Genomic DNA, 26017 nt, shown 5'->3' on the forward strand with positions numbered 1-26017 from the left:
GCAGGAAATGAAAGAGTTTTATGAGGGTCTACACGCTCTACGGTAAGCATTGTCTCATTTTGGTGTTGAGTGAGCTGAGCATCAGAGATAACCACGACTTATTTTTTCCAGTCAGACCCCTAAGTATATGTAAAGTCAAAAGCTAGATGGTTTTCATCATGGACCATCAGTTTCTTGCTCTCTGACTCCAAACGTTTTCTGATGACTTGTCTCTCTCACTCTTGATCATATGCCTGGTGCTGCATTCACAAATTGCTGCATACTGTACTCATTGACACCTTGGAACTCCCAGTGTTCGAGAGATGGTGCCTAGAAGTTAAAGCTATCACAACCCAATGAGGAGGGGACAATCCATGACTGGCTTCTGGGTCATACCTTACAGGCTGAGAGGTCCTGCACTATTCCACCATGTATTTCTGTGGTTTCTATTGAGATTACTTTGTGCAGTTGCCATGACTTAGTTTGTGGCTGATTGGAGCAGGAAGCAGAGCTCTTAAGTGATATAAAATTACTCCTTGAAACTCGGGGATGCTGCCATAAGATAGAACAAGATAGAAAGGGAACAGAGAGGACTGGTAGGAGTGGGAAAGTGAAAGTAGCGACATTACCTGTTTAACTTGGTTCTGTTTAGCTCTACACAAAACAATGCTATGTCGTCACTGCAAAAAAAAAGTGTGGTTTCTTTTTTTTTTTTTTTTTTACTTGGAGAGAGCTATCCTGATGATGTCACATCCTAGCGGAGATAAGGCAGAGGCAGTTTTTACCTGGATGTAAGTAATTGAGGTCAAGACAACATGGCCACACACTTACTGCTTACCGACTAGCTACATCGAGCGGGGGAAATGAGTGTGTTGTCTCCACTAGCATTTTATATCAAGATACGTGACTCAAGTTAGTATCAAAGTGGTGATGGTTTGTCTTCAGTAAAGGCTTTACTTCTCAATTAGTAAGCTTATTGGAGTAGATACTTAATCGCTGTACAAATAACAAACAAACTTTCTGAATTCTGCCATGAACAGGATTGTGTGAAATTCAACGATAAGATGGTTTTGAGGTTATGGAGCTGAACTGGGACTCAGCCGACCAGGATTCATTTTCCAGATCTGCCACAGACTTCCTTTGTGACCTTTGGGAAGTTATGTGCCATGTGCTTTCATTGCCCATCTGTAAAATGGCAGTAATAGCCCCTACCACGCAGCGGTATTATGATAAATGTACTAATTCTTATAAGGCATTTGAAATACCCACACAGAAGTGTTTTCAGGGGTTCTGTTTATGGGTACTATTCCTAGAGGAAAGCTTTAATGAAAAGGTGTCTTGCATTCTAGCAAAGGGTTCCGTAGTTTGAGTTGTGCCACTGAGAACGTTCTGCTATCTGTGAGTGAGTGACATTTTTAAGTAGGGAAGTAAGCTGGGGCAAAATTTTTGCAGGGCATTGAAGGAGACTTGGAGGTATGGTTAGAATCTCTTGCTGGCATACAGAACTATGCATCGTATACAAATGTAGGAAACATACAGGGTAACTGGCCTACCATTTCTCTCATTGCAGGTCCACTGAAGAGACTTTTAGCGTGGCTGATGAAAGCTGCAGTTCCAATCCTGCTATGATTCGGAGGAAAAAAATTGCCATCAGCGTAATTTTCTCTCTGCCTGAAGGAGAAGATGCACAGAGGAACTTCCAGGACTTCTTTTTCTCTCACTTCCCTCTATTTGAATCCCATATGAACAAGTTAAAGAGTGCAATTGAAAAGGTACAGAATGCTATTTAGTGGAGTCTGAAGAATAAGCACTAAGCAGGGATGGAATACTCTAGAGCCTAGAAAGGCATAAATAACCACAGGGTGAAGCCAACCTGCAGACGGCGCCCTGCATGGGGGGTAGCACATAGCTTCTCTGCCTTACTAACTGCATTGGAAAAAGTTGTGCCTCAGGACCACAGTCCTTCCCTAGGTTCTCTCCTTGCATTGGAAGGAGGATTTGGGGGTGGGGGTGGTCCTCTTCTCCCATTTAGATGTTTTTTCAACTGGTTGATGCATTATGGGAGAGTGTGCATGCTTGCTTTGAAAGGGCTGGTGGGGAGGAGAGTATCTGGTGTACAGCCCTTGCTCTCCTCCCGCCACGCACCTGGTCTCATGTCCTAGATTGGTTTTACACAGTCACACACGGGGATGTGGGCAGCTCTTGCTATCCTAAGTGGCCGCATAGCATCAGGGCTCGAGCCACAGTGTCTGTTCATCAATTCAGACACGTTGATGAGCCTATAAAGATGATATAAACTATTTTGCATTCTTTAAGATGTCACTTTTTATTGTTCAAGGCCATGATCCTCTGTAGAAAAATAGCAGAATCCAGCCTAAGAGTACAGGTTTATATCAGCCGTGTCACGGATGCCCTGGGAGAATTCAGGTGAGCTGTTGTTACACCATATGATAGGAGAAGCTGGTAGCACGGCCTAAAGTTAAGGTCACCTGGTACTTCCTGTTGTAAGACCCTGTTTTTTCAATAACTTTGCCAAACTCTAATCATTTGGGCTAAATTTTTCCAAGTTAGGTGTCTGCCTCAGACTGAAATTGTTTGGAAAACTTCAGCAAAAATGGTTCTGCCATTTGTGAGTGACCATAGGGGAAAATGCATTGTATTCCTATATTTAAAAAATTCTTACAGCTGTTGTGCTGAGAAACTTGAATGCTTCCCTGTTTTGAAGCAGGTACTTGAAATTTGGCAGGGGGGTGGTGCCTTTTTTGCCATCCCTGTGAAAATCCACCCAAATGTGGCCTGGCTATAAGTCTTTGAAAAATCTTAGTTCACACATGCTCAGAAGAGATTTACTAGTCTGGTAGCTAATCTCTCGTCATGGCTTGTACCTGCCGACTGGACTGCATGTGCACCATCTCCACAGAATAAAGGAGCATGCTTCAGCCCATGTACTGAATAAGACTTTCCCTGCAATTGCTCCCCCAGGCTGCAAAAGGCAGCTGTGGTGTCAGATAGTGGAACTGATAGCAGGGAGACTGTTTCCTGTGCTCTAAATGTCCCTCCCTTGGTCCCCCCCACATCAGTCCCTCAGCAACCAGGAGAGGGGGGAGAACACCTAATTGGAATGCAGAGGTGGAAGGAAGGAGGCAGGCAGGAGCTGGAGGGTGGGAGTGGAGGTGATAAGGTGGAGGATGGATGGGAGCAGAGGGAGACAGGCTGGGAGCACAAGGGCAGAAGGGTCTATAACCATTAGAGAACACTCTCCTCCGACTGAACCCAGGAGCCATGAGTCTAACAACCCTCTGCTGTCAGCAGGTAGCTGTGAAATCCACTGGCAAAGTGTGTGTCTGATCCCCCTGTAGTCACTTGTCCACACAGAGGATAACAGCCTATTAGTGCTATCAGTTACTTTATTAGCTTAAGTGATATAGGTCCGTTCTGTGGATCTAAGGTCCAAACTGATGACTCAGAGACCCATTTAATCTTAATCTGGTCCCCTTGCGCATATGAGGATAGTCTTTTTAACACCATGATCACAAACTACTTTTTCTTCAAGACCTCTGCCGCATTTAAAGCTCAGCATGAACTGTGCTCTGGGAATGAATCAGGATTATATAATAAAGGAGAGGTGTTGCCAGTAGGACTCCTGCTGCTTTACTTCCAGACGTTGGAAGGTGTGTAGTGACAGAAGAGGGGTATGGCACACAGGAACACAAAGGACAGTCTCATGGTTAAGGCAGTTGAGTGCTGCCTGCAGGATTAGATTCTATTCCTGCCTGGGCCACAGAGTTCTTGTGTGATGCTAGGAAAGCTACTTGAACCAGTTTTTCACAGGTGGTCACTAATTATGTGTGCCTCATATTTTGGGTGCCTGACTCACTCTCCTGGGGCCTGATGTGCAAAAGTGTGCTGAGCACTCAAATCATAGAATCACAGAATCATAGACTTTAAGGTCAGAAGGGACCATTATGATTGTCAAGTCTGACCTGCACAATGCAGGCCACAGAATCTCACCCACCCGCTCCTGTAACAAACCCCTAACCTATGTCTGAGCTATTGAAGTCCTCAAATCATGGTTTAAAGACTTGAAGGTGCAGAGAATCCTCCAGCAAGTGACCCATGCCCCATGCTGCAGAGGAAGGTGAAAAACCCCCAGGGCCTCTGCCAATCTGCCCTGGAGGAAAATTCCTTCCTGACCCCTAATATGGCGATCAGCTAAACCCTGAGCATGTGGGCAAGACTCACCAGCCAGACACCCAGGAAAGAATTCTCTGTAGTAACTCAGATCACACCCCATCTAACATCCCATCACAGACCATTGGGCATATATACCGCTAATAGTCAAAGATCAATTAATTGCCAAAATTAGGCTATCCAATCATACCATCTCCTCCATAAACTTATCAAGCTTTGTCTTGAAGCCAGATATGTCTTTTGCCCCCACTGCTCCCCTTGGAAGGCCATTCCAGAACTTCACTCCTCTGATGATAAGAAACCTTAGTCTAATTTCAAGTCTAAACTTCCTGGTGGCCAGTTTATATCCATTTGTTCTTGTGTCCACACTGGTACTGAGCTTAAATAATTCCTCTCCCCCGTGGTATTTATCCCTCTGATATATTTATAGAGAGCAATCATATCTCCCCTCAGCCTTCTTTTGGTTAGGCTAAACAAGCCAAGCTTTTTGAGTCTCCTTTCATAAGACAGGTTTTTTATTCCTCGGATCATCCTAGTAGCCCTTCTCTGTACCTGTTCCAGTTTCAATTCATCCTTCTTAAACATGGGAGACCAGAACTGCACACAGTATTCCAGATGAGGTCTCGCTAGTGCCTTGTATAATGGTACTAACACCACCTCATCTCTACTGGAAATGCCTCACCTGATGCATTCTAAGACCACATTAGCTTTTTTCACGGCCATATCACATTGGCGGCTCATAGTCATCCTGTGATCAACCAATACTCCGAGGTCCTTCTCCTCCTCTGTTTCTTCCAAGTGATGTGTCCCCAGCTTATAACAAATTTTTTTGTTATTAATCCCTAAATGCATGACATTGCACTTTTCACTATTAAATTTCATCCTATTGCTATTATTCTCGTTTACAAGGTCATCCAGATCTTCCTGTATGATACCCGGTCCTTCTCTGTAGTGGCAATACCTCCCAGCTTTGTGTCATCCGCAAACTTTATTAGCACATTCCCACTTTTTGTGCCAAGGTCAGTAATAAAAAGATCAAACCCAAAACCGATCCCTGAGGAACTCCACTAGTAACCTCCTTCCAGCCTGACAGTTCACCTTTCAGCGTGACCCATTGTAGTCTCCCCTTTAACCAGTTCCTTATCCACCTTTCAATTTTCATGTTGATCCCCATCTTTTCCAATTTAGCTGCTAATTCCCCATGTGAAACCGTATCAAATGCTTTACTGAAATCGAGGTAAATTAGATCCACTGCGTTTTCTTTGTCTAAAAAATCTGTTATCTTCTCAAAGAAGATCAGGTTGGTTTGGCATGATCTACCTTTTTTAAAACCATGTTGTATTTTTCCCAATTACCATTGACTTCAGTGTCGTTAACTGCTTTCTTCAAAAATTTTTCCAAGACCTTGCATACTACAGATGTCAAACTAACAGGCCTGTAGTTCCCCGGATTACTTTTTTTTCCTTTCTTAAAAATAGGAACTATGTTAGCAATTCTCCAGTCATACGGTACAACCCCTGAGTTTACAGATTCATTAAAAATTCTTGCTAATGGGCTTGCAATTTCGTGTGCCAGTTCCTTTAATATTCTTGGATGAAGATTATCTGGGCCCCCCCGATTTAGTCCCATTAAGCTGTTCGAGTTTGGCTTCCACGTCAGATGTGGTAATATCTACCTCCATATCCTCATTCTCATTTGTCATCCTACCATTATCCCTAACCTCCTCATTAAAGACTGAGACAAGTATTTGTTTAGATATTGGGCCATGCCTAGATTATCCTTAACCTCCACTCCAATTTCAGCGTTTAGCGGTCCCACTTCTTCTTTCTTTGTTTTTTTTCTTATTTATATGATGATAGAACCTTTTTACCATTGGTTTTAATTCCCTTTGCAAGGTCCAATTCTACATGACTTTTGGCCTTTCTCACTTTATCCCTACATGTTCTGACCTCAATAAGGTAGCTTTCCTTGCTAATCCCTCCCATCTTCCATCCTTGTATGCTTTCTGCTTTTTCTTAATCGCCTCTCTGAGATGCTTGCTCATCCAGCTTGGTCTACAACTCCTGCCAATGAATTTTTTCCCCTTTCTTGGGATGCAGGCTTCTGATAGTTTCTGCAACTTTAACTTGAAGTAATTCCAGGCCTCCTCCTCCTTTAGATCCACAAGTTTTTCAGTCCAGTCTACTTCCCTAACTAATTTCCTTAATTTTTTTTTAAGTTAGCCCTTTTGAAATCAAAAACCCTAGTCACAGATCTATTTTTGTTTATCCTTCCGTTTAGTTTGAACCGAATTAGCTCATGATCGCTCAAACCAAGGCTGTCTCCTACAACCATTTCTTCTATGAGGTCCTCACTACTCACCAACACCAAATCTAAAATGGCATCCCCTCTTGTTGGTTCAGCAACTACTTGGTGAAGGAATCTATCAGCTATTGCATTCAGGAAAATCTGAGCCCTATTACTATTACTAGCACTTGTCCTCCAGTCTATATCTGGGAAGTTAGTCCCCCATGATCACACAATTCCCAATACTATTTACCTCATTAAAAACATTAAAGAGGTTTCTGTCCATATCCAGATCTGATCCCGGTGGTCTATAGCACACCCCAAGCACTATCCCAGGGGAGCCTCTAGTAGCTTTCTTCCCCAATGTGATTTTTGCTCAGACAGACTGTCTTATCCATTCCATCTCTTCTTATTTCTCTACAGTCTACCTCCTCATTGATATACAATGCTACTCCACCACCTTTGCCTTTATTTCTGTCTTTCCTAAACAGCACATACCCTTCAATGCCCATACTCTAGTCATGACTGTTATTTCACCATGTTTCTGTTATCCCTATAATATCTGGTTTCACTTCCTGCACCAATAGCTCTAGTTCCTCCATTTTGTTACCTAGGCTCCTCGCATTAGTGTACAAACATCTTAATTTTTGCTGTTTGGCTTCGCTCACATTCTTTAACTGATTGGGCTACCCACGGCTGTATCCTTTCTTACTTTGTTTTCGTCCCTCTCAATGTTAAAATCTGGCGTGGAGATTACCTGGACATCTCCCACCAGCTCCCCCAAATTCCTAGTTTAAAGCTCTCTTAATCAGTTGTGCCCGCCTCCATCCTAAAAGTCTATTTCCCTCCCTACTCAGGTGAAGTCCATCCCGAGAGAACAGTCCTCTGTCCATGAATGCTTCCCAGTGGCCATACATCCCAAAGCCCTCCTTATAGCACCAGTGCCTGAGCCATCTGTTGATCATCATCATCTTGTCACACCTTTGTTGCCCTTCTCTAGGATCTACAAGTGAAGTCGGAAGGAGCTGTGCTTTGAACACATAGTGCTATATCATGCTAAGTATTGTGAAAAATCATGTCTTAGGTGTCTCAAATTGAGCACCCAAAACTAGGGGGTACTTTTGATCTTAAGTTCTCTATGCCTTAGTTCCCCATCTGTAAAATAGGGAAGAATACTGATCCCTAGCCTCACAGGGTGTGATGGAGTTTATAAATGCCACACTAAGGCAGGGGAAGGGCTGGAGCTGTACTGGGCTGGGAAAGCTCTGACCCTCAGGCACTGCCAAGTATGCTCCTGGGGAAAGGAGCAGTATAAAAAGAGCTCCAGCAGCCCAGGCAAGGGGGAAGGAGAGAAGCCATTTTCTGGAGGAGGACTGTCCTGCAACTGTGTGTGTGTGTGTGTGTGTGTGGGGGGGGGGGACATTAATGAGAAGGTCTGGCTATGAGTCTCCCTCTTGCTTGTGGAGACATCACCCCAGAGGTATGGAGAACCATGTGCATGGGAACCAGAGGGTCACCTGCATCAGCCCCCAGACTTTGGGGTTTGAAGCAAAGTGTTATAAATCAGTGACAGCCATGCCCCAAACTGAGGCATCCGGTGTGGTGGGAAGTGGCCCAGGAGCAGATGAGCAGGGAGTGGGCTGAACCCAGGCCATCCCAGGCTGTCACACTCAGGATCCTGGGTCAGGATCCCCTGTGCCTACCCCTGGAATGGGCAGGACCAGGGGTTACTGGCAAGGAAGCCAACATAGCTGAACCCCATCCAAGGGGTTCAGGACACACTTGAAGTGAAAGAGGGTCATAGGCCCTGACCAACTAGGCATGCTTACTGAAGAAATGACCCTGCTATAGAATATGTGAAAATGAGTGGATGTTGTGACGCACTCATACTATACTGAAAATCACTCTAGAAAAGCTCCTGAGGAAACTAATAGTTGATGATGATGATGATGATAGAGCAGGGTTGTAATAGTGTGCAGGAAATCAGGCCATTGAACACCAATCAGGCCATTGAATCAGAACAAAACAAAATACTGAATATCCTTAAGTGAACAACATCTACCCCGTGCACTGAAAAAGGCTAGGGTCCAGTGGGAATGATAGTATGTGATCATGTAATTAAAGACTGAATCGTAATTCATACACTTATGGAGGCCCAATTAAGGCCTGGTTGCAACCTTAATTCTGGTATTTTCTAACTCTTTGAGTGATTGACTTTGCAATCTTAATGTTCTTTTAAGGTAGTTCTTAGTATGTAACTGTAAAATACAAGTGTTACACCATGGACTTGATTTTCATGACTTAGATTTGACTTTTTGACTTAGATTTGAATTTTTCCCCAATATCATATTTTCCCATTGTATCAATTTTTGCTATCTTATGCCACTAGATTTTTCCCCCAACCACTCCTTTCTTCAAGCTCTTCTCTTCTTCTCTCTGTACCCCTCACCCTTTGTTTCTCTTATAGCGATGATACACTTCCTGTCTACAGTTGGCAAGATAGTATACACAGTGCAAAGGAAAAAAGATATGAAGTTTAAAACAATATACATTTTAAAACATACACACTGTAGATAATGGAGTATTGTAGCTACAATGGTTTGGATCTAAGCCTTTCGTAACTTTTGTGGAACGGTCACTGAAGAATAATGAGCCCTAAAAAATCAGCCTTCACACCCTGTTTAGCCCCAGAGGGAAGAGACCAAAAGTGAGACCGTTCATACCACACCAGAGCATGTCTTAAATAACATGCTTAAGAAAACTAACTATTCTCATCACAAGAGAGAAAATGTTTTTAGCAAATTTGAAAAAGTAAATTGTGTACAGACACCTTAAAATGGGCATAAATAAACAGAGATCAAAGATAAAATCAATTTACGCAAACATCCAAGGAAAGAAATGTAACACACACTAAATGAATTATATGTTTACACTGTATGTATCTGTAAGTAATTACTTGGGGGGACACAGCTAGATTGCTCTGGTAAATGGTAGATTTTTAAATGTAAGGTAGACAGAATGTTTTGTTGTAAATTTATCATGCACTAATCACCCATATATCAACAGAAAATGTAACTAGATGATCTGGAAAGCTCCAAACTTGTCACTGTACAAAGGTTGTTTCTGAACTTGCTAACTTGTGAAGATTATTTGTACAAAACTCTTAAACGTGTGGAAGACAATCATCTCTTCAGCTAGAAATTTAACTGTGGATCATGCAAATCTGTTCGGAATTAAATTAGAGGTACATTGAAAGCCGTTATTGGAGATGGCGGCCATTTGTGATGGGTTTGTGTTTTGCTATCAAGCTACCCATCAAATCATTGTATGTCTAAGATCATACTTCTAAAACTGCATGTTCAATCTATTGACTAATCTGGGCATATATATTCAGGTGGTAAAGCACCTGACTGGTGATTGCATAGCCAGGATGATGAGTCAAGCTGCAGATTTCATTCAGAGTTAAACTCGTACAGCATAGTTCTTCAGTCTTAAAGGTGCTCTTTTGCAAATTGGAGTCTCAATTTGCATCGTTTGACACAATATACCAGACAAGTATGATGAAATAAATGTTGATTGTGTATGAAGCAATTGCTGGGTAAAACTAACCTATTGAACTTGTGCAGCAATACATTTTGATTCATTAAAACATTGTCCAACTGTTTAGTTCGTGCTGAGATGAATTTCATGTCCTCCTTTCATATCCTTGTATGCTCAGAGGAATACTTTCTTTGTCAAAGAAATTGCAATTGCATTGATTAGAATATTGTTAATGCACTTACGGTGCATCTCATGTAATTTAGTGTTCTACAGAACGCCTCTCATTATGAGAGTGGAGCCTCTGACTAGCTACAGAGAACCTACGTAACTATTAGAACTCCTAACAGATGTTAGAAAAATTTGAAGAAAACTCTTTATTTTTTCTTCTGTATATATTTTGCAACCTCATTCACAGGTTAACAGCTTTTTTTTCTTTCATTTTGGTAGAGTTACAATCTGGAACCTGTATTCAGTTCCAAGGATTGCAGAACCTGTGTGGCTTACCATGATGTCCAGCACTTTGGAAAAGAACCAGCTATGCCAGCGCTTTCTTAAGGAATTTACACTTCTGATAGAACAGATCAACAAAAACCAGTATGCTTCCTTCTGCATCATCTCCTTACCCCTGCAGTAACTTGTGTTCTAATGCATACAAACATAATAGGAAGTACACAGACATGAGCATATGTCAAATACCTTTTTTTTTTTTTTTTTCCCTTGGATCTTATTTTTGTTGTATTCTTTTTCTTTAGGTTCTTAGCCGCTCTATTGACTGCGGTGCTGACCTATCACCTGGCGTGGGTCCCAACTGTAATGCCAGTTGACCATCCTCCCATAAAGGCCTTCTCTGAGAAAGGCACATCACAATTTGTAAACCTGCTGGCAAAATCGCATCCTTATAACCCCCTCTGGGCACAGCTCGGTCAGTAGAAAACCTTAAAAAAAAAAAATCTGGTATAAAACGGTTACTAAACTTTAACCTATTTAATTGAAATGTAGCACTTCCCTACAAACACATCATTGTATATACACAGCTATTTTAAAAAATACGTCATAGGTGGGAGCTATGCAGAGGCAGGCAAGATTAAAACTTGTACTTCATCTATAAGCATGTTGGGGGATAGGGTGGGGTGATGTCAGGGAGCTGGTTCCAGCTCTCTGATTCTCTGGCCAGCCCTTGTCTGACACAAACTAAAGCTGCTGCCAGGCAGCATTAAAGTCTGCCACTGGTTTGTGGTCCCTGATGGACCCTATGCCAGTGGAATATCATTATAGTAGAGCGTTGGTGCACCCACTTTGCTGGGGAAGGGAGGCTGGGCATGAGAGAGGTGCAGGGCCTGGTGGCAGTGTAGATGGGCAAGCAGAGGGTTCCTCTATGCCAATAAAATTCTATCTGGGCATTGGTAATGGAATTACAGCCCTTTTGCTCTATCTCAGTTGCACAAAGGGGTAGTAAACTGTCTAGAAAATCTGGCCCTAAGTCCTCAGATGTAGTGATTCTCATCTACCTACATAGCTTACTAAGTATCTTGATACATGAAATCAAGTGGCTATATAAGAAGCATGTGAATGAGAGCTGGCAAAATATTTATAACCGGCAGTTTTATTCATCTCTGAACATTTCTCTTCAGAGCCAAAGTACATGGATATGAATGTTTGGAGAGTAGATAATCACATGCATAAAATCTTACTCTCAAAAATTCCACTCCTTGGGCAATCCTCCTTCCTTTCCCCACTCCCCCTGCTCCATTTTTCCCTCCTATATATCATCTGCCTAATGTAAAACCATCCAGAAAATTTAGTGAAATTCTAAAGAAGCAACTTGCATAACAATAGTTCTGTGTCCATATCATGTTCCTGCTGCTGATCAGCTAGCTTAGTTCTATTTGGTTCTTGTCATAGAATCATAGAAGATTAGGGTTGGAAGAAACCCCAGGACGTCACCTAGTCCACCCCCCTGCTCAAAGCAGGACCAACTCCAACTAAATCATCCCAGCCAGGGCTTTGTCAAGCCGGGCCTTAAAAACCTCTAGGGATGGAGATTCTACCACCTCCCTAGGTAACCCATTCCAGTGCTTCACCACCCTCCTAGTGAAATAGTGTTTCCTAATACCCAACCTAGACCTCCCCCACTGCAACTTGAGACCATTGCTCCTTGTTCTGTCATCTGCCACCACTGAGAACAGCCAAGCTCTTATCAGTAGCCTCTCTGGCACTGAAGATTCCTAACTCCCACTATATATATTCATAATAGAGAGTTGTATTGCTTGCTTTAAAAAAGAAAGATTTTAAAAAGTTACTGAGTTATTGAGTAGTTGAGGAGAGGGGTGAGGGACTGGGTGTTTTGGGGTTCAGGAAAGTGGGAGCTGATTTAGGGAAATAAGAAGCCAGGGTTAAGGTATACAGAAGCCAGCTGGAGGGAGCTGTCTAGTGCCTGTTTGGACAGTAGATCTTGTCCTCTCTCCCAGGAAGAACTGCTAGTAGTTCTACAGGAAAGAAGGGAAATAAATTGTTACCCAAACTCAGAGCTGGTAATTGTGCACATTATGGAGTAGGCTCAGTAGGAAGATAATACGAGTTTTAAAGACCCAGACAAATTCTAAATGGTTGAACTCAAAACATCTCAGTTCTTTCTTATTCTCAGGTAAAAGAAGTGAGTTCAGATGTTTATTGTAATGTACATCAATATGAAGGAAAATGTTGCCCTCTGGTGGTTCCCTCTGAAAAAGACAGGGTTCATAGTACAAAAGTGCTTTCTAAAAACAAATCTTTTGGAAGGTTAGGGTGTAATATCTGTAAATAGCTTTAAAAATGGAAAGCTTTGTATAAATCCTTGTTTTATTATTAAATTATACTAAAATGCCATGATTTCAATCAATTGCAGCATTCCATAAGAGATAAAACTATATTGTTCATGATGAAGGAACTGCTCAGTCTCTGCAAACCTTAAGTTTTTATTTTAAAATTTTATATTGAGTTGTCATAATATTATTGTTGCTCCAAGACTCTTTTTTTATAAGTAAGTTTATATACATATAATACTAACTTAGGCCTGAATCCTGCAAGCAAGCATTTGCTTTAATACACCTAACTGTTAATCATAGAAATGTAAAGGAAAGGAGCTTGAGATGTCATCTTTTAGTTCATCACCCCATGCTGAGGCAGGACCAAGTATACCTAGACTATACCTGACAAGTGTTTGTCTAACTTTGTACTTATAAACCTTCAGTGATGAGGATTACACAACCTCCCCTGGTAACCTATTCCAGTATTCAACTACTGTTATAATTAGAAAGATTTTCCTAATATCTAACCTAAATCTCCCTTGCTGCAACCTCTTTATAGCAGTTCTTAACATATCTGAAGGCTATCAGGTCCCCATTTCCCCCCCCCCCCCTTTCTTCTCAAAACTAAGGTTATACAGTTTTTCTAACTTTTCCTCATCGGTCAGGGTTTCTAAACCTTTTATCAGTTTTGTTGCTTTTGCTTTTCTCTGGACTTCTCCAGTTTGTCCACATCTTTCCTAAATGGTGGCTCCCAGAACTGGACACAATATCCAGTTGAGGCCTCAACAGTGCCAAGTAGAGCAGGACATTTACCTCTCATGTCTTACAGATGATACTCCTGTTAATACACCCCAGAATTATATTAGCCTTTTTAACAACTGATATTGACTCTCATTCAACTTGTGATGCACTAGAACCTCCAGATCCTTTTCAGCAGTACTGTTTCCTAGCCAGTTATTCCCATTTTGTTGAAGTACTTTGCACTAGTCTTTTATTTAATTTCATCTTATTGATTTCAGACCAATTTTCCAATTTGACAAGGTCTTTTTGAATTCTGATTAGGCTGTCCTCCAGGGTGCTTGCAGCCTCTCCCAGTTTGGCGTCATCTGCAAAATTTATACCCATACGGTCGACCCCATTATCCAAGTCATTAGTGAAAATATTGAAAAGTACCGGATCCAGGACAGGCATCTGGGTGATCCCACTTGATACATCCTCCCAGTTTGATAGTGAATCATTGATAACTACTTTTTGAGTACTGTCTTTCAATCAGTTGTGTATCCACTTTATGGTAATTTCAATATGACCGTGCTTCCCTAGTTTGCTTATGAGAGTGGCATTTGGGACTGCATCAGAAGTCTTACTAAAATCAAGCTACATCATGTCTACTGCTTCCCTCCCCCCCATCAACTAGGCCAGTAACCCTGTTAAAGAAGGAAATTAGCTTGTTCTGGCATTACTTGTTCTTGACAAATGCTTGCTGGCTATTACCTATTCACCCAATGATCCTTTAGGTACTTAAAAACTGATTGTTTAATAATTGGTTCCAGTATCTTTGCAGGTATCAAAGTTAGCCTGACTGACCTATAATTCCCCTGGTCCTCTTTGTTCCCCTTTTTTAAAGATAGGTACTATGTTTGCCCTTCTGCGGCCCTCTGGGATCTCACCCATCCTCCACGAGTTCCTGAAGATAATTGCTAATGGTTCAGAGATTGTGTCAGTTTCTTAAGTACCCTAGGGTGTATTTGTCAGGCCCAGCCAACTTCAATACATCTAAATTATCTAATGGTCTTTAACCTGTTCTTTCCCTATTCCCTGTGGGACTACTTGCATACATAAAGTTAATCCTGTGAGTATGTTCTTAGGATCAAGGCTTTGATTCGGCTTTTATTCCTAGGTTTCAGAGTAACAGCCGTGTTAGTCTGTATTCGCAAAAAGAAAAGGAGTACTTGTGGCACCTTGGAGACTAACCAATTTATTTGAGCATAAGCTTTCGTGAGCTACAGCTCACTTCATCGGATGCATACTGTGGAAAGTGTAGAAGATCTTTTTATACACGCAAAGCATGAAAAAATACCCCCACCCCACTCTCCTGCTGGTAATAGCTTATCTAAAGTGACCACTCTCCTTACAATGTGTATGATAATCAAGGTGGGCCATTTCCAGCACAAATCCAGGGTTTAACAAGAACGTCTGAGGGAGGGGTAGGAAAAAACAAGGGGAAATAGGTTACCTTGCATAATGACTTAGCCACTCCCAGTCTCTATTCAAGCCTAAGTTAATTGTATCCAATTTGCAAATGAATTCCAATTCAACAGTTTCTCGCTGGAGTCTGGATTTGAAGTTTTTTTTGTTGTAATATCGCAACTTTCATGTCTGTAATCGCGTGACCAGAGAGATTGAAGTGTTCTCCGACTGGTTTATGAATGTTATAATTCTTGACATCTGATTTGTATCCATTTATTCTTTTACATAGAGACTGTCCAGTTTGACCAATGTACATGGCAGAGGGGCATTGCTGGCATATGATGGCATATATCACATTGGTGGATGTGCAGGTGAATGAGCCTCTGATAGTGTGGCTGATGTTATTAGGCCCTGTGATGGTGTCTCCTGAATAGATATGTGGGCACAGTTGGCAACGGGCTTTGTTGCAAGGATAGGTTCCTGGGTTAGTGGTTCTGTTGTGTGGTGTGTGGTTGCTGGTGAGTATTTGCTTCAGGTTTGGGGGCTGTGTGTAGGCAAGGACTGGCCTGTCTCCCAAGAGTTGTGAGAGTGTTGGGTCATCCTTCAGGATAGGTTGTAGATCCTTAATAATGCGTTGGGGGCTGAAGGTGACTGCTAGTGGCGTTCTGTTATTTTCTTTGTTAGGCCTGTCCTGTAGTAGGTGACTTCTGGGTACTCTTCTGGCTCTGTCAAACTGTTTCTTCACTTCCGCAGGTGGGTATTGTAGTTGTAAGAATGCTTGATAGAGATCTTGTAGATGTTTGTCTCTGTCTGAGGGGTTGGAGCAAATGCGGTTGTATCGCAGAGCTTGGCTGTAGACGATGGATCGTGTGGTGTGGTCAGGGTGAAAGCTGGAGGCATGTAGGTAGGAATAGCGGTCAGTAGGTTTCCAGTATAGGGTGGTGTTTATGTGACCATCGTTTATTAGCACTGTAGTGTCCAAGAAGTGGATCTCTTGTGTGGACTGGACCAGGCTGAGGTTGATGGTGGGATGGAAATTGTTGAAATCATGGTGGAATTCCTCAAGGGCTTCTTTTCCATGGGTCCAGATGATGAAGATGTCATCAATATAGCGCAAGTAGAGTAGGGGCGTTAGGGGACGAGAGCTGAGGAAGTGTTGTTCTAAATCAGCCATAAAAATGTTGGCATACTGTGGGGCCATGCGGGTACCCATAGCAGTGCCGCTGATCTGAAGGTATACATTGTCCCCAAATGTAAAATAGTTATGGGTAAGGACAAAGTCACAAAGTTCAGCCACCAGGTTAGCTGTGACATTATCGGGGATAGTGTTCTTGATGGCTTGTAGTCCATCTTTGTGTTCAATGTTGGTGTAGAGGGCTTCTACATCCATAGTGGCCAGGATGGTGTTATCAGGAAGATCACCGATGGATTGTAGTTTCCTCAGGAAGTCAGTGGTGTCTCGAAGGTAGCTGGGAGTGCTGGTAGTGTAGGGCCTGAGGAGGGAGTCTACATAGCCAGACAATCCTGCTGTCAGGGTGCCAATGCCTGAGATGATGGGGCGCCCAGGATTTCCAGGTTTATGGATCTTGGGTAGTAGACAGAATATCCCAGGTCGGGGTTCCAGGGGTGTGTCTGTGCGGATTTGATCTTGTGCTTTTTCAGGGAGTTTCTTGAGCAAATGCTGTAGTTTCTTTTGGTAACTCTGGGGACACCATCACAGGGCCTAATAACATCAGCCACACTATCAGAGGCTCGTTCACCTGCACATCCACCAATGTGATATATGCCTTCATGTGCCAGCAATGCCCCTCTGCCATGTACATTGGTCAAACTGGACAGTCTCTACGTAAAAGAATAAATGGATACAAATCAGATGTCAAGAATTATAACATTCATAAACCAGTCGGAGAACACTTCAATCTCTCTGGTCACGCGATTACAGACATGAAAGTTGCGATATTACAACAAAAAAACTTCAAATCCAGACTCCAGCGAGAAACTGTTGAATTGGAATTCATTTGCAAATTGGATACAATTAACTTAGGCTTGAATAGAGACTGGGAGTGGCTAAGTCATTATGCAAGGTAACCTATTTCCCCTTGTTTTTTTCTACCCCCTGCCCCCCCTTCCTCAGATGTTCTCGTTAAACCCTGGATTTGTGCTGGAAATGGCCCACCTTGATTATCATACACATTGTAAGGAGAGTGATCACTTTAGATAAGCTATTACCAGCAGGAGAGTGGGGTGGGGGGAGGTATTTTTTCATGCTTTGTGTGTATAAAAAGATCTTCTACATTTCCACAGTATGCATCCGATGAAGTGAGCTGTAGCTCACGAAAGCTTATGCTCAAATAAATTGGTTAGTCTCTAAGGTGCCACAAGTCCTCCTTTTCTTTTATTCCTAGAAACTCTATTTAAAATGTCAGTTGGGCTTCCTGTTTGCTTCTGATTTCTATAGCAACTGTGCTCAGTTTATAAGTAAAAGGACTTACTTTCCTTGTCTCTATTTCCAAATGAAAATAACTTCTTGTAAGCTTTGTTTTGTAAAGCAAAACTTCCAATAGCGTTGAGGTAACCAGAGATTGAATGCTAGCAGTCTCACGCTCATGATCAACCCTATGAAAACAAGCTTGGGTGCAAATAAGAGGAAATATGTGGGTTTCAAAAAGAAAAAACAAATGTCTCAAACCTCCATTAATTTGCTGTGAGGAAAAGCATCTTAAAATTATTTTAAAAGGAATTGCCCAAATTATGTAAGTCTGTTCTTACAAAGAATGCATTGAATGTCTGTTTTCTACTTCTGAAACTTGTAGTGTAACCACATACACATTTGTGAAGTACCTGTTTCCCTATATGTTTGCATAGGTGATCTGTATGGTGCCATAGGCTCTCCCGTTAGGCTGACACGGACTGTGATTGTTGGAAAACATAAGGAATTAGTTCAACGTATTCTCTACGTTCTAACATACTTCCTACGGTGCTCTGAGCTACAGGAAAATCAACTGGCCTGGAATGGGAAAGTTGGAGAGGAGGAGCACCTGCTAAATGGAAGCAAGATCACAACTACATTGGAAAAGGGAGAGGTTGAAGAATCTGATTATGTGGTTGTCACTGTTAAGAATGAACCTGCTCTTGTGCCTCCAATCCTACCTCAGAAGAATGGTGGAAATCAAACCAGTAGCACTGTGGGGTACGTCAGTAACCCAGAGAGCTCTCCTGCTCTTCCAACGTCCTTGAAAGAAAAGAATGAAGAAGTAACAGGAAAGGCTGATCAGAACTCCAGGGCATCCTGTATTGCATCAAAAGACTGCACATTTGGCAGTTCTGAGTCTGAAGGAATGGTGGATGACGGTAGGAAAGGGAAGGTAGTTGATGATATAGGAGCTGTGTCCTACCACGTTGAAGAACAAATTGAATCAGAGGATTTAACGGATGACTTAAAGAATAGCAACCAGGCCGCAAGTGAAGTAGCAGAAAAGCCATCTGACAGGTCATCTGCTGTACCATGTCCTGAGAGGTTTGTTGATAGGAATCCTCATTTAGAAAGGGTCACTTTCCAGATTGGAAGTTCTACATCACCAGAGTCAGATTTAGAAACTCGCAAGAGTGACCTGGATGAAAATTTTAGGGCGTTCAAAAAAAATCTACAGGTAGAAAGGTGTACTTCAGGTCCACCAAATGTGCCTGCAGAAACTTCCCAGAGCCAACAAGAAACTTCGAAAGCCTCCCTTAAACCATTACACATTAGGCGTAATATCTGGTATGCACAAATTCCATCATGTGACGCGAGTGCGAGTATATTTGATGAATATTTTGCTGAGGGCAATAAAATTGAAATGAATGTAGCAAATACTTCTACTCTGCGTGGCTTAAGTGGTTCATCTGACAAGCCATCTGATAACGAAATAGAAACTGCAAAAACAGAAATCTTAGAGGAAGCTAGAACCCTGTGCTCCAAGAATGGGGGCGTCCATTCACTTGACTCTGTTAAAACAAGTTCTGACGTACAGGACTCTGGCCAAGTAGTCACTGAAGATGTCCCCTATGGGGATGCTGGAAGGAAAATCCCCTTCCGAATTGAAGGGGATATTCCTAGGAATGAGAGTTCAGATAGTGCACTTGGAGACAGCGACGACGATAGTGCTTCATGTATCTCTGATCTATACCCTCGAGGCCATGTCCGCAATAGGCATGAAGAATTTACAGAAGTAGAACTTCCTTTACCAAGGTAAAGAATGTATTTGAGTGAATCTTGTGCCAGCTGGGGTCAAATGCTGTTGCTACCCAAGAGCTGTTCAGTGGTCTGTGAAATGCATGGGGTCTTAACTCCGTTTCTTGCTGATGTGTCTGTACTGTAAAAATTGCTGTTGCAGCTGAGTCCCTTGTTGGCAGTCTCAGCAAAAGGCAGAGATTGAGTAGGATGATGCACAGACTGCCTGCCAAAATAATTGTTTATTTGACAGGGCTTCTTTTCTCAGATATTTCTGGTCCTTCAGCAGGGCTAAGACACATGCTGGTGGGGTAGGAAGTGTGCATAGTTACTGCCTTTGCTTTGAATTGAAAACTTCACTGTCTATCCAGCATGAGCATTACGTTCATTTACTTAGAAGTTTATTTTGTTTTGTTTTTAAGACTGGTCTGGAGTAGTTACATTAAAGTTACTTTTAATGTTTGCTAGAAGTCACTGTTATAGTTAGTTATAAAATAATTTCCATTATAACATCTCCATCCCCATCCCTCTTTTACCATTTAAGTTCTGAGCTGTTCAGGAGGGCCCTTGTGACCAGGCAGAGCTCTACGGACTTCACTCAGCTAGTTATCTGGGCTTTATTATTGTTTAGGGTCTTGAAAACTGTTCCCTTGAGGCTGAAATGTTCTACGCTTGTCCTCTGGCAGAAGGTGAACATCTGTGAAAGTTTTGAGCAAAATACTTTTCTCATCCTTTGAGTTTACGGAGAGTAGAAAAATTCTAATCACGCTCTTTGGTACACAGATGAAATCTAAAATTTAATGCAGGCATAATTCTGATTCAAGACGGATGCCTTTGCTTTGCTTTGCTTTGCTTGAGACTGCATATGCATTTAGTTAAGTGTTCATTGAACCAAGCATTGAACTCTCAAGCTCAGCAAGCCAACTAGCTGCAAAACAGGGAGCTTATATATTCCACAAGACCTAACAGTTGCAGACTTGTCGTTTTTTCTTAAAATCTAGAAAACTAAAATGTTCTGAACTGTTTAAAATTAGTCAGGGAATGTTAAGGTTCCTACACCAATATTAACTCTGCTCCGTTGTTTCTTTTTTCTTTATGTGTGGCGTCATTTAGTACTGCTTAATTTTAAATGCCAGAGAACTTGCTATGTAAATTTAAACAGGCTACAGAGCCAGGCACAGAGTAAACCTGAGGGCTAGTTAATGTCAGGTCTCTCAACAATATCTAAATGTAGCCTGTCAGATAAGAATTGCATCAGTTTCATGTATTTGAAGATCTTGTAACAAGTCTATTATGCTGACTATTTCACCATACTTATTGGCGGAGTGGGGAGAGGTATCTGAAAGGTGGCTATGCTCTTGGCTTTTGAATGGGCTTCATATTCTTCTGTTTCAGATCCAACATAATCAGCAGTCCAAGTGTGAAAAACTTTGGAAGGTCACTTCTCGGTGGTTACTGTCCCACATACATGCCTGATCTGGTACTGCATGGAATAAGTAATGATGAAAAACTCAAGCAGTGGTTACCAGCAGATCTGCTTCATGCAGTGCATGTAGGTTTCCCTACATTTTTTCAGAGCCACTGACCTCTAATAGTAGGAATGATATGATCTTACTGAGAACATATTCTGGATGGGGAAAAAATATAGGATAGCTACTGTTCAATAAAACCAGTTGCTAGTGACCAATATGGAGACTTCACGCTTCTTGACTCTTGGAACATGTGACAGTACACACACACCCCTTTCACATGTGCTCTTTCATTTGTACTGTATAAACCTTATAATGCAAGCATAAATGGGGAGGGGAGGTATCTGTAATTCTCTGTTTACAACTTGAAAAATTGAACAAGATTATTCTTTACAATAGGAAAAATTTAATATTGAAGTGCTTCCCTATTTAGTCACCTTAACAGGCTGACTGCATTGTAATGTACGCAAGTAATATGGTCTGCAGGTGCCTGGAAGCTTGTTAATGCAGTTACCACCTACTACAGTATGTTACTATGGAGATGAGAAATCTTGTAGGGGCAGAGATTTTGCCAGTCATTAGCGCACATGACTGACTGCAGATTACAGTTGCCCATAAGTACAAGCTTCATTGTGTGTTAGACCATGTCTAAAATGTCTGGTTTTTACTCTGTACGTTCAAAACAAGTAATTTATTGTCACTGATCTATCACTAAATTAACAGTTATAGTTGCACAGTAAATGCCAACTAAAGATTAACAAGCCCTAGTGGCAGACATTAAGTGCTTTTAGCTATCTGTAGCAGTGCAGGAAGTAAGCAGTAAAAAGAACCGTGCTTCTCAAATGGACTTGTTTTAAATTGAGCAATGAACTTGCAATTTTTTCCATGCTTACAGAACAGAAATTTGTCTTTGAAACACACAGGCCGCAGCTTTAGCCCCCAGTCTAACCCTTTGTGCCTCCCCTGTAATAGAAAGTGGCGATAAAGCTGCTCTAATAGGGGAGCTGGGGATTCCTTTTGTAGAAAGGAATTTGCCATTAGTATACAACTCTCTCTTTCATACCCACCTTTTTTTAAAATAAAAAATCAACAAATCTGACTTGCGTATTTCTACTTGGCCCCAAATCAAGTTTATCATGTTAGTTATTTCACCGTAACAGAATCCAGTACAAATTCTCCACAGTTCTCAATTATTTTTATAAAAACTTTTGTTTTTAGACAAAAACTATGTTTGGTCTCACTTCTTTGAAACACTCTTCCCACTTTATCATTCCACCCCTCCCCTGCAAAACTTACGTGCTAACGAAGCCAGTTAGTCTCAGTTGTGAACACCAGTTGAAAACGTTTTGAATAGCTAGTGTTCTTGTTTTGTACCTATTACAGCATCCAGTACTAGATGAGCCCATAGCAGAAGCTGTCTGCATTATTGCCGATACGGATAAATGGAATGTACAGGTGGCTACAAGCCAGAGAAAGATGATGGACAGTATGAAGCTAGGCAAAGATGTCTTAGTCTCCAGTCAAGTGTCCAGTTTGCTGCAGTCCATTTTACAGCTTTACAAACTCAACCTCCCAGCTGACTTCGTAAGTATTTCTTTATGAACAACTGTGGCTAATGAAAATTGTTCAGTCATATGTGCTAAATTTCTTATGCTAGGGCTTTCAAGTATTACCTGCCTGATTTCAATTACAGTGAAACGATTTAGAAAATATACTAAACATGCACAGTGCAGCCCACCTACAGATACACTGCACGTACAAAACCATATTAAAAGAACATTAGGGTTGTGTAAAGTCCAGGACTCAAAAGTTTGTAAATGCCAGAATTAAGGTTGCCTGTTCAACCTTAATTCAGACCCCTTGTGTGTATTCATTATATTACTGTCTTGAATTACATGATCACATGCTATCTTCCCACAGACCCCCTGCCAACAATGAACATCATGCTGCTAAAATTGTGTCTTAGCAGACTGTCTCCCTTGTCAGTTTTTCTTCTGAGCCACCCACCCATTGTTTAGATCAACAGACTGTGTTTTGTATGGTACTACACAAAACAGAACAGCTCTGAGCTATAGGCAGCGCAGGCCAATGGTGTGTTCATTGTGGCACTTCAAGATTTGTGACCATGTTAAAGTCCACCTTTTGGAGTATGTCAGTGGTTAGTGGAAAGAACTAACTAAAATGGGCATGGATGCCGCTTAAATGCACCTTTAAAAAAAAAAAAAAAAAAAAAAAACTCGCACAAAACTTTTATATCCCAGTTTGAGTCACTATTTCTGATATTGAAAACTGACTTGTGAATAATTTTTCACTCATTCAATGGTACAAGTCATAAAGGAAACTTATAAAAATTCCACTTCATTTCTCACACCTCTATAAGCATGATGAGTCTGAACTCTTCAGCTGTCAAAAGTGAGAGGGATTTGCCTGGTGTATCCACACATCAAATTAAAAATTTCTAAGTATATCCTGACTTTTAGCTGGCATTCAGTGAATGGAAGTGTTCTATTTGTAAAGATTACCATATAGGAGTGTGTGACACTGCTGAATCTCCTTTAGAATGTAGTGTAATGAAGAGGTTAAACACTAGTCTTTTTACCTACCATCCATATTCTTTACTTGGATAAAATTCTTAATCCCATATAACATTAACTATGGAAATGCAAATTTCAAGAGATGACAGAGTTTATGGAATTAATTCCTAGTGTACACCTACTTATATGGATGTCTATCCCTAACCCATCTACTAAGGATGCATTAATGCAGTGGCTCTCAACCTTTCCAGACTACTGTACCCCTTTCAGGAGTCTGATTTGTCTTGAGTACCCCCAAGTTACACCTCACTTAAAAACTACTTGCTTACAAAATCAGATGTAAAAATACAAGTGTCAGAGCACACTATCACTGAAAAATTGCTTACTTTCTCATTTTTACCATATAATTATAAAATAAATCAGTTGGAATATATATATATTGTACTTAGATTTCAGTATATAGAGCAGTATAAACAAGACGTGTGCGTATCCCCAAGGGTACCCAGACCCCTGGTTGAGAACCACTGCATTAATGGATTCCGTTTGCATTTGGGGGTGCATAGAGAATGTGTTATCCTAGCTCATACCATGTTCCTCGCCTGTGATTTGTGATCCTCTTCTGTGAGTTGGGTATTTAGTGAAAATGTTAAGTTAAGCTGTTGTCAATTCACCTTAGCTAGCATTGTGTTGTGAGAAGGTATCGCCTTTTCCTACTACCCAAAGCATTAAACAGTTGGTCCATGGTCTGTTCTCAAGTATATAAGAACCATTATGAACTGAAAGAATGGTTGTTCAAATATTTATTTATGAATTTAAGAATATCAGAAGAATGTCATCTTGCCTACCAAGCACAGCTCTCTTCTGCCTTAGACTTTAATTCACAAAATTTGTTGTACATTAGCATAAAATACCAAAGGAAATTCAAACTTCTAGGACAGTGTTAAGAATTCCATATGCTTTAAAAAAGGCAGGGTTTTTTACTCATTAAACTTGAGAAATATACTTAATGTGACCTAAAGTTACTTGCTCCTGATGCATGTCTAAGTGCTGCCTCTTCCTGTCAGATGTACTCTGCAATGTGACTTACTGCAAACGCTGCTTGCCTTCATGTCTAGGAGCGTGCAGAGCTGAATTAGTTTGATTTTGGTGGACTGGTCTTTGCTGCAGAGAGATGATGTATCAAATTTAATACACATCCCATGTCCCATACCAAAATATGCAATAAAGTGTCTTACCAGTTCATATTCTAGCACTAAAAATATTGGGTGTAATTCTGGCCCCCTGGTAGTTTTGCCACTGACTTCAATGGCACCCGGGATTTCACCCATTCTCTTACATGATAATTGCTCACACTTAAATTCTCTCTCAAATCTATAAAAAGCATGTGAACTTCTATCATATTAATTTAATGGGCAATGTGATCTTTAAAAGTCTAATTATTGAAATACCAATTTAACTTCAACTTTTACCATTTGACAACTAGTATTTAGTTATTAAACACTGTTGAACCAGTATTAAAACCCTTTAGCACTAGTACTGCAAAACATCTACAAGGGGTTCATAAATGATATTTTAAAATAAATTAATGAACAAAAACCTGTCACTGCAGCCCACGTCACTGTCTTCACACACTTTATTGCAAATATAAAATAAAATAGAAAGTGCTACTTTTTATAATTCTTCGTTTCTTTAAGAATGGCAATTCTGCAGAGCTAATAAAGTTCCAATTTTAGATTCAGCTATTTAAGTTGTATCTCAGAAAAACAGTAGTGACTTGTAATAAAGATGGCCTAGTCAAAGTCTTCAGGTTTCAATTTTAATTAGCTGCCTTGAATGTCTTTGGGTCTGATCCAGCTTTTATTTAAGTCAGTGAAAATACTGTCATTGACTACAATGGGAGTTGGATATGGCTGGTTGACTGATGTGCAACAAAGGTGCTAGCCAGGAAAGATACCCTGGCCCAAATCCCTGAAAAATCATCCATTTTGGTACGATTGTGTTGGCCACTTGTGAAGAGCGCTGTGCCTATTCTTCGGGTTTTTTAAGTTACACTAAACTTACATCATGCCTCCTGGTATAGTAGCTAAAATTATGAGTTTACACATTTACATGAAAGCTAAATCGATTCTTGAAATTTCTGGGGGGTGTGTGTGTGTGTTGTTTTTTTTTTTTTTTACAGTGCATAATGCACCTTGAGGATAGGCTACAGGAGATGTACCTCAAAAGCAAAATGCTCTCGGAATACCTGCGAGGACATACAAGAGTTCATGTAAAAGAGCTAGGAATTGTATTGGGGTGAGTAAGATTTAGAGCTGCTAAACTTCTGGCAAGATTGACCAAACTCCCTTGAAGTTCAGATGCTACTCCACTGTTCAGTGGGCAGGCTTGCTTCTCAGGCTTCCCACTATGCTTGTGTATGAGAGGCATGCTAAATAAGGTGTGAAAATGTGTGCCACTGACCTATCTGGAAGTCAAATTGAACTGTTCAAAATTTAGCATTAAGAACAATAGCTGGTCCTTATTTTCTTGAAGAAAAATTAACCTTTTAAATTTTGTTCTCTGCAATAATTTAAAAGCCCATCTTCAGAAATAAGACAGAAATAAGTTCTGAAACCAATTAGCTTTAACAGTTAAAAATACATGCTAGCCTTCTTGATAGGATATCTTCTTATTTAAATATAATGTAAGAAGTTGGAGACCACAGCCAGTCTGAATCTTCGGAATCTTATTGCTGTTAATCATGTGTGACAAAAAAGGATGACAAGTGTTGTTTGGGTTGGTTTTTTAAGCAGTTATGTACAGTAACTCAGGGTCACTAAGGTGCATGACTTGGTT

General features: G+C 41.0%; 1 protein-coding gene across 2 annotated transcripts in view; it reads left to right on the forward strand.

The window, feature by feature from the left end:
* FNIP2 (folliculin interacting protein 2) overlaps window positions 1-26017 on the forward strand; it is an 87137-nt gene that overhangs the window by 55464 nt on the left and 5656 nt on the right. For both annotated transcript variants that reach the window (XM_074951081.1, XM_074951082.1), the window contains 8 exons: window positions 1550-1751; window positions 2318-2406; window positions 10444-10590; window positions 10749-10918; window positions 17835-19197; window positions 20575-20731; window positions 22032-22232; window positions 25362-25477. In XM_074951081.1, the coding sequence (XP_074807182.1) occupies window positions 1550-1751; window positions 2318-2406; window positions 10444-10590; window positions 10749-10918; window positions 17835-19197; window positions 20575-20731; window positions 22032-22232; window positions 25362-25477 (2445 nt within the window). The remainder of the gene's footprint in view (window positions 1-1549; window positions 1752-2317; window positions 2407-10443; window positions 10591-10748; window positions 10919-17834; window positions 19198-20574; window positions 20732-22031; window positions 22233-25361; window positions 25478-26017) is intronic.

The sequence above is a fragment of the Natator depressus genome, chromosome 4 (genome assembly GCF_965152275.1).
Source record: "Natator depressus isolate rNatDep1 chromosome 4, rNatDep2.hap1, whole genome shotgun sequence".
NCBI lineage: Eukaryota > Metazoa > Chordata > Testudines > Cheloniidae > Natator > Natator depressus.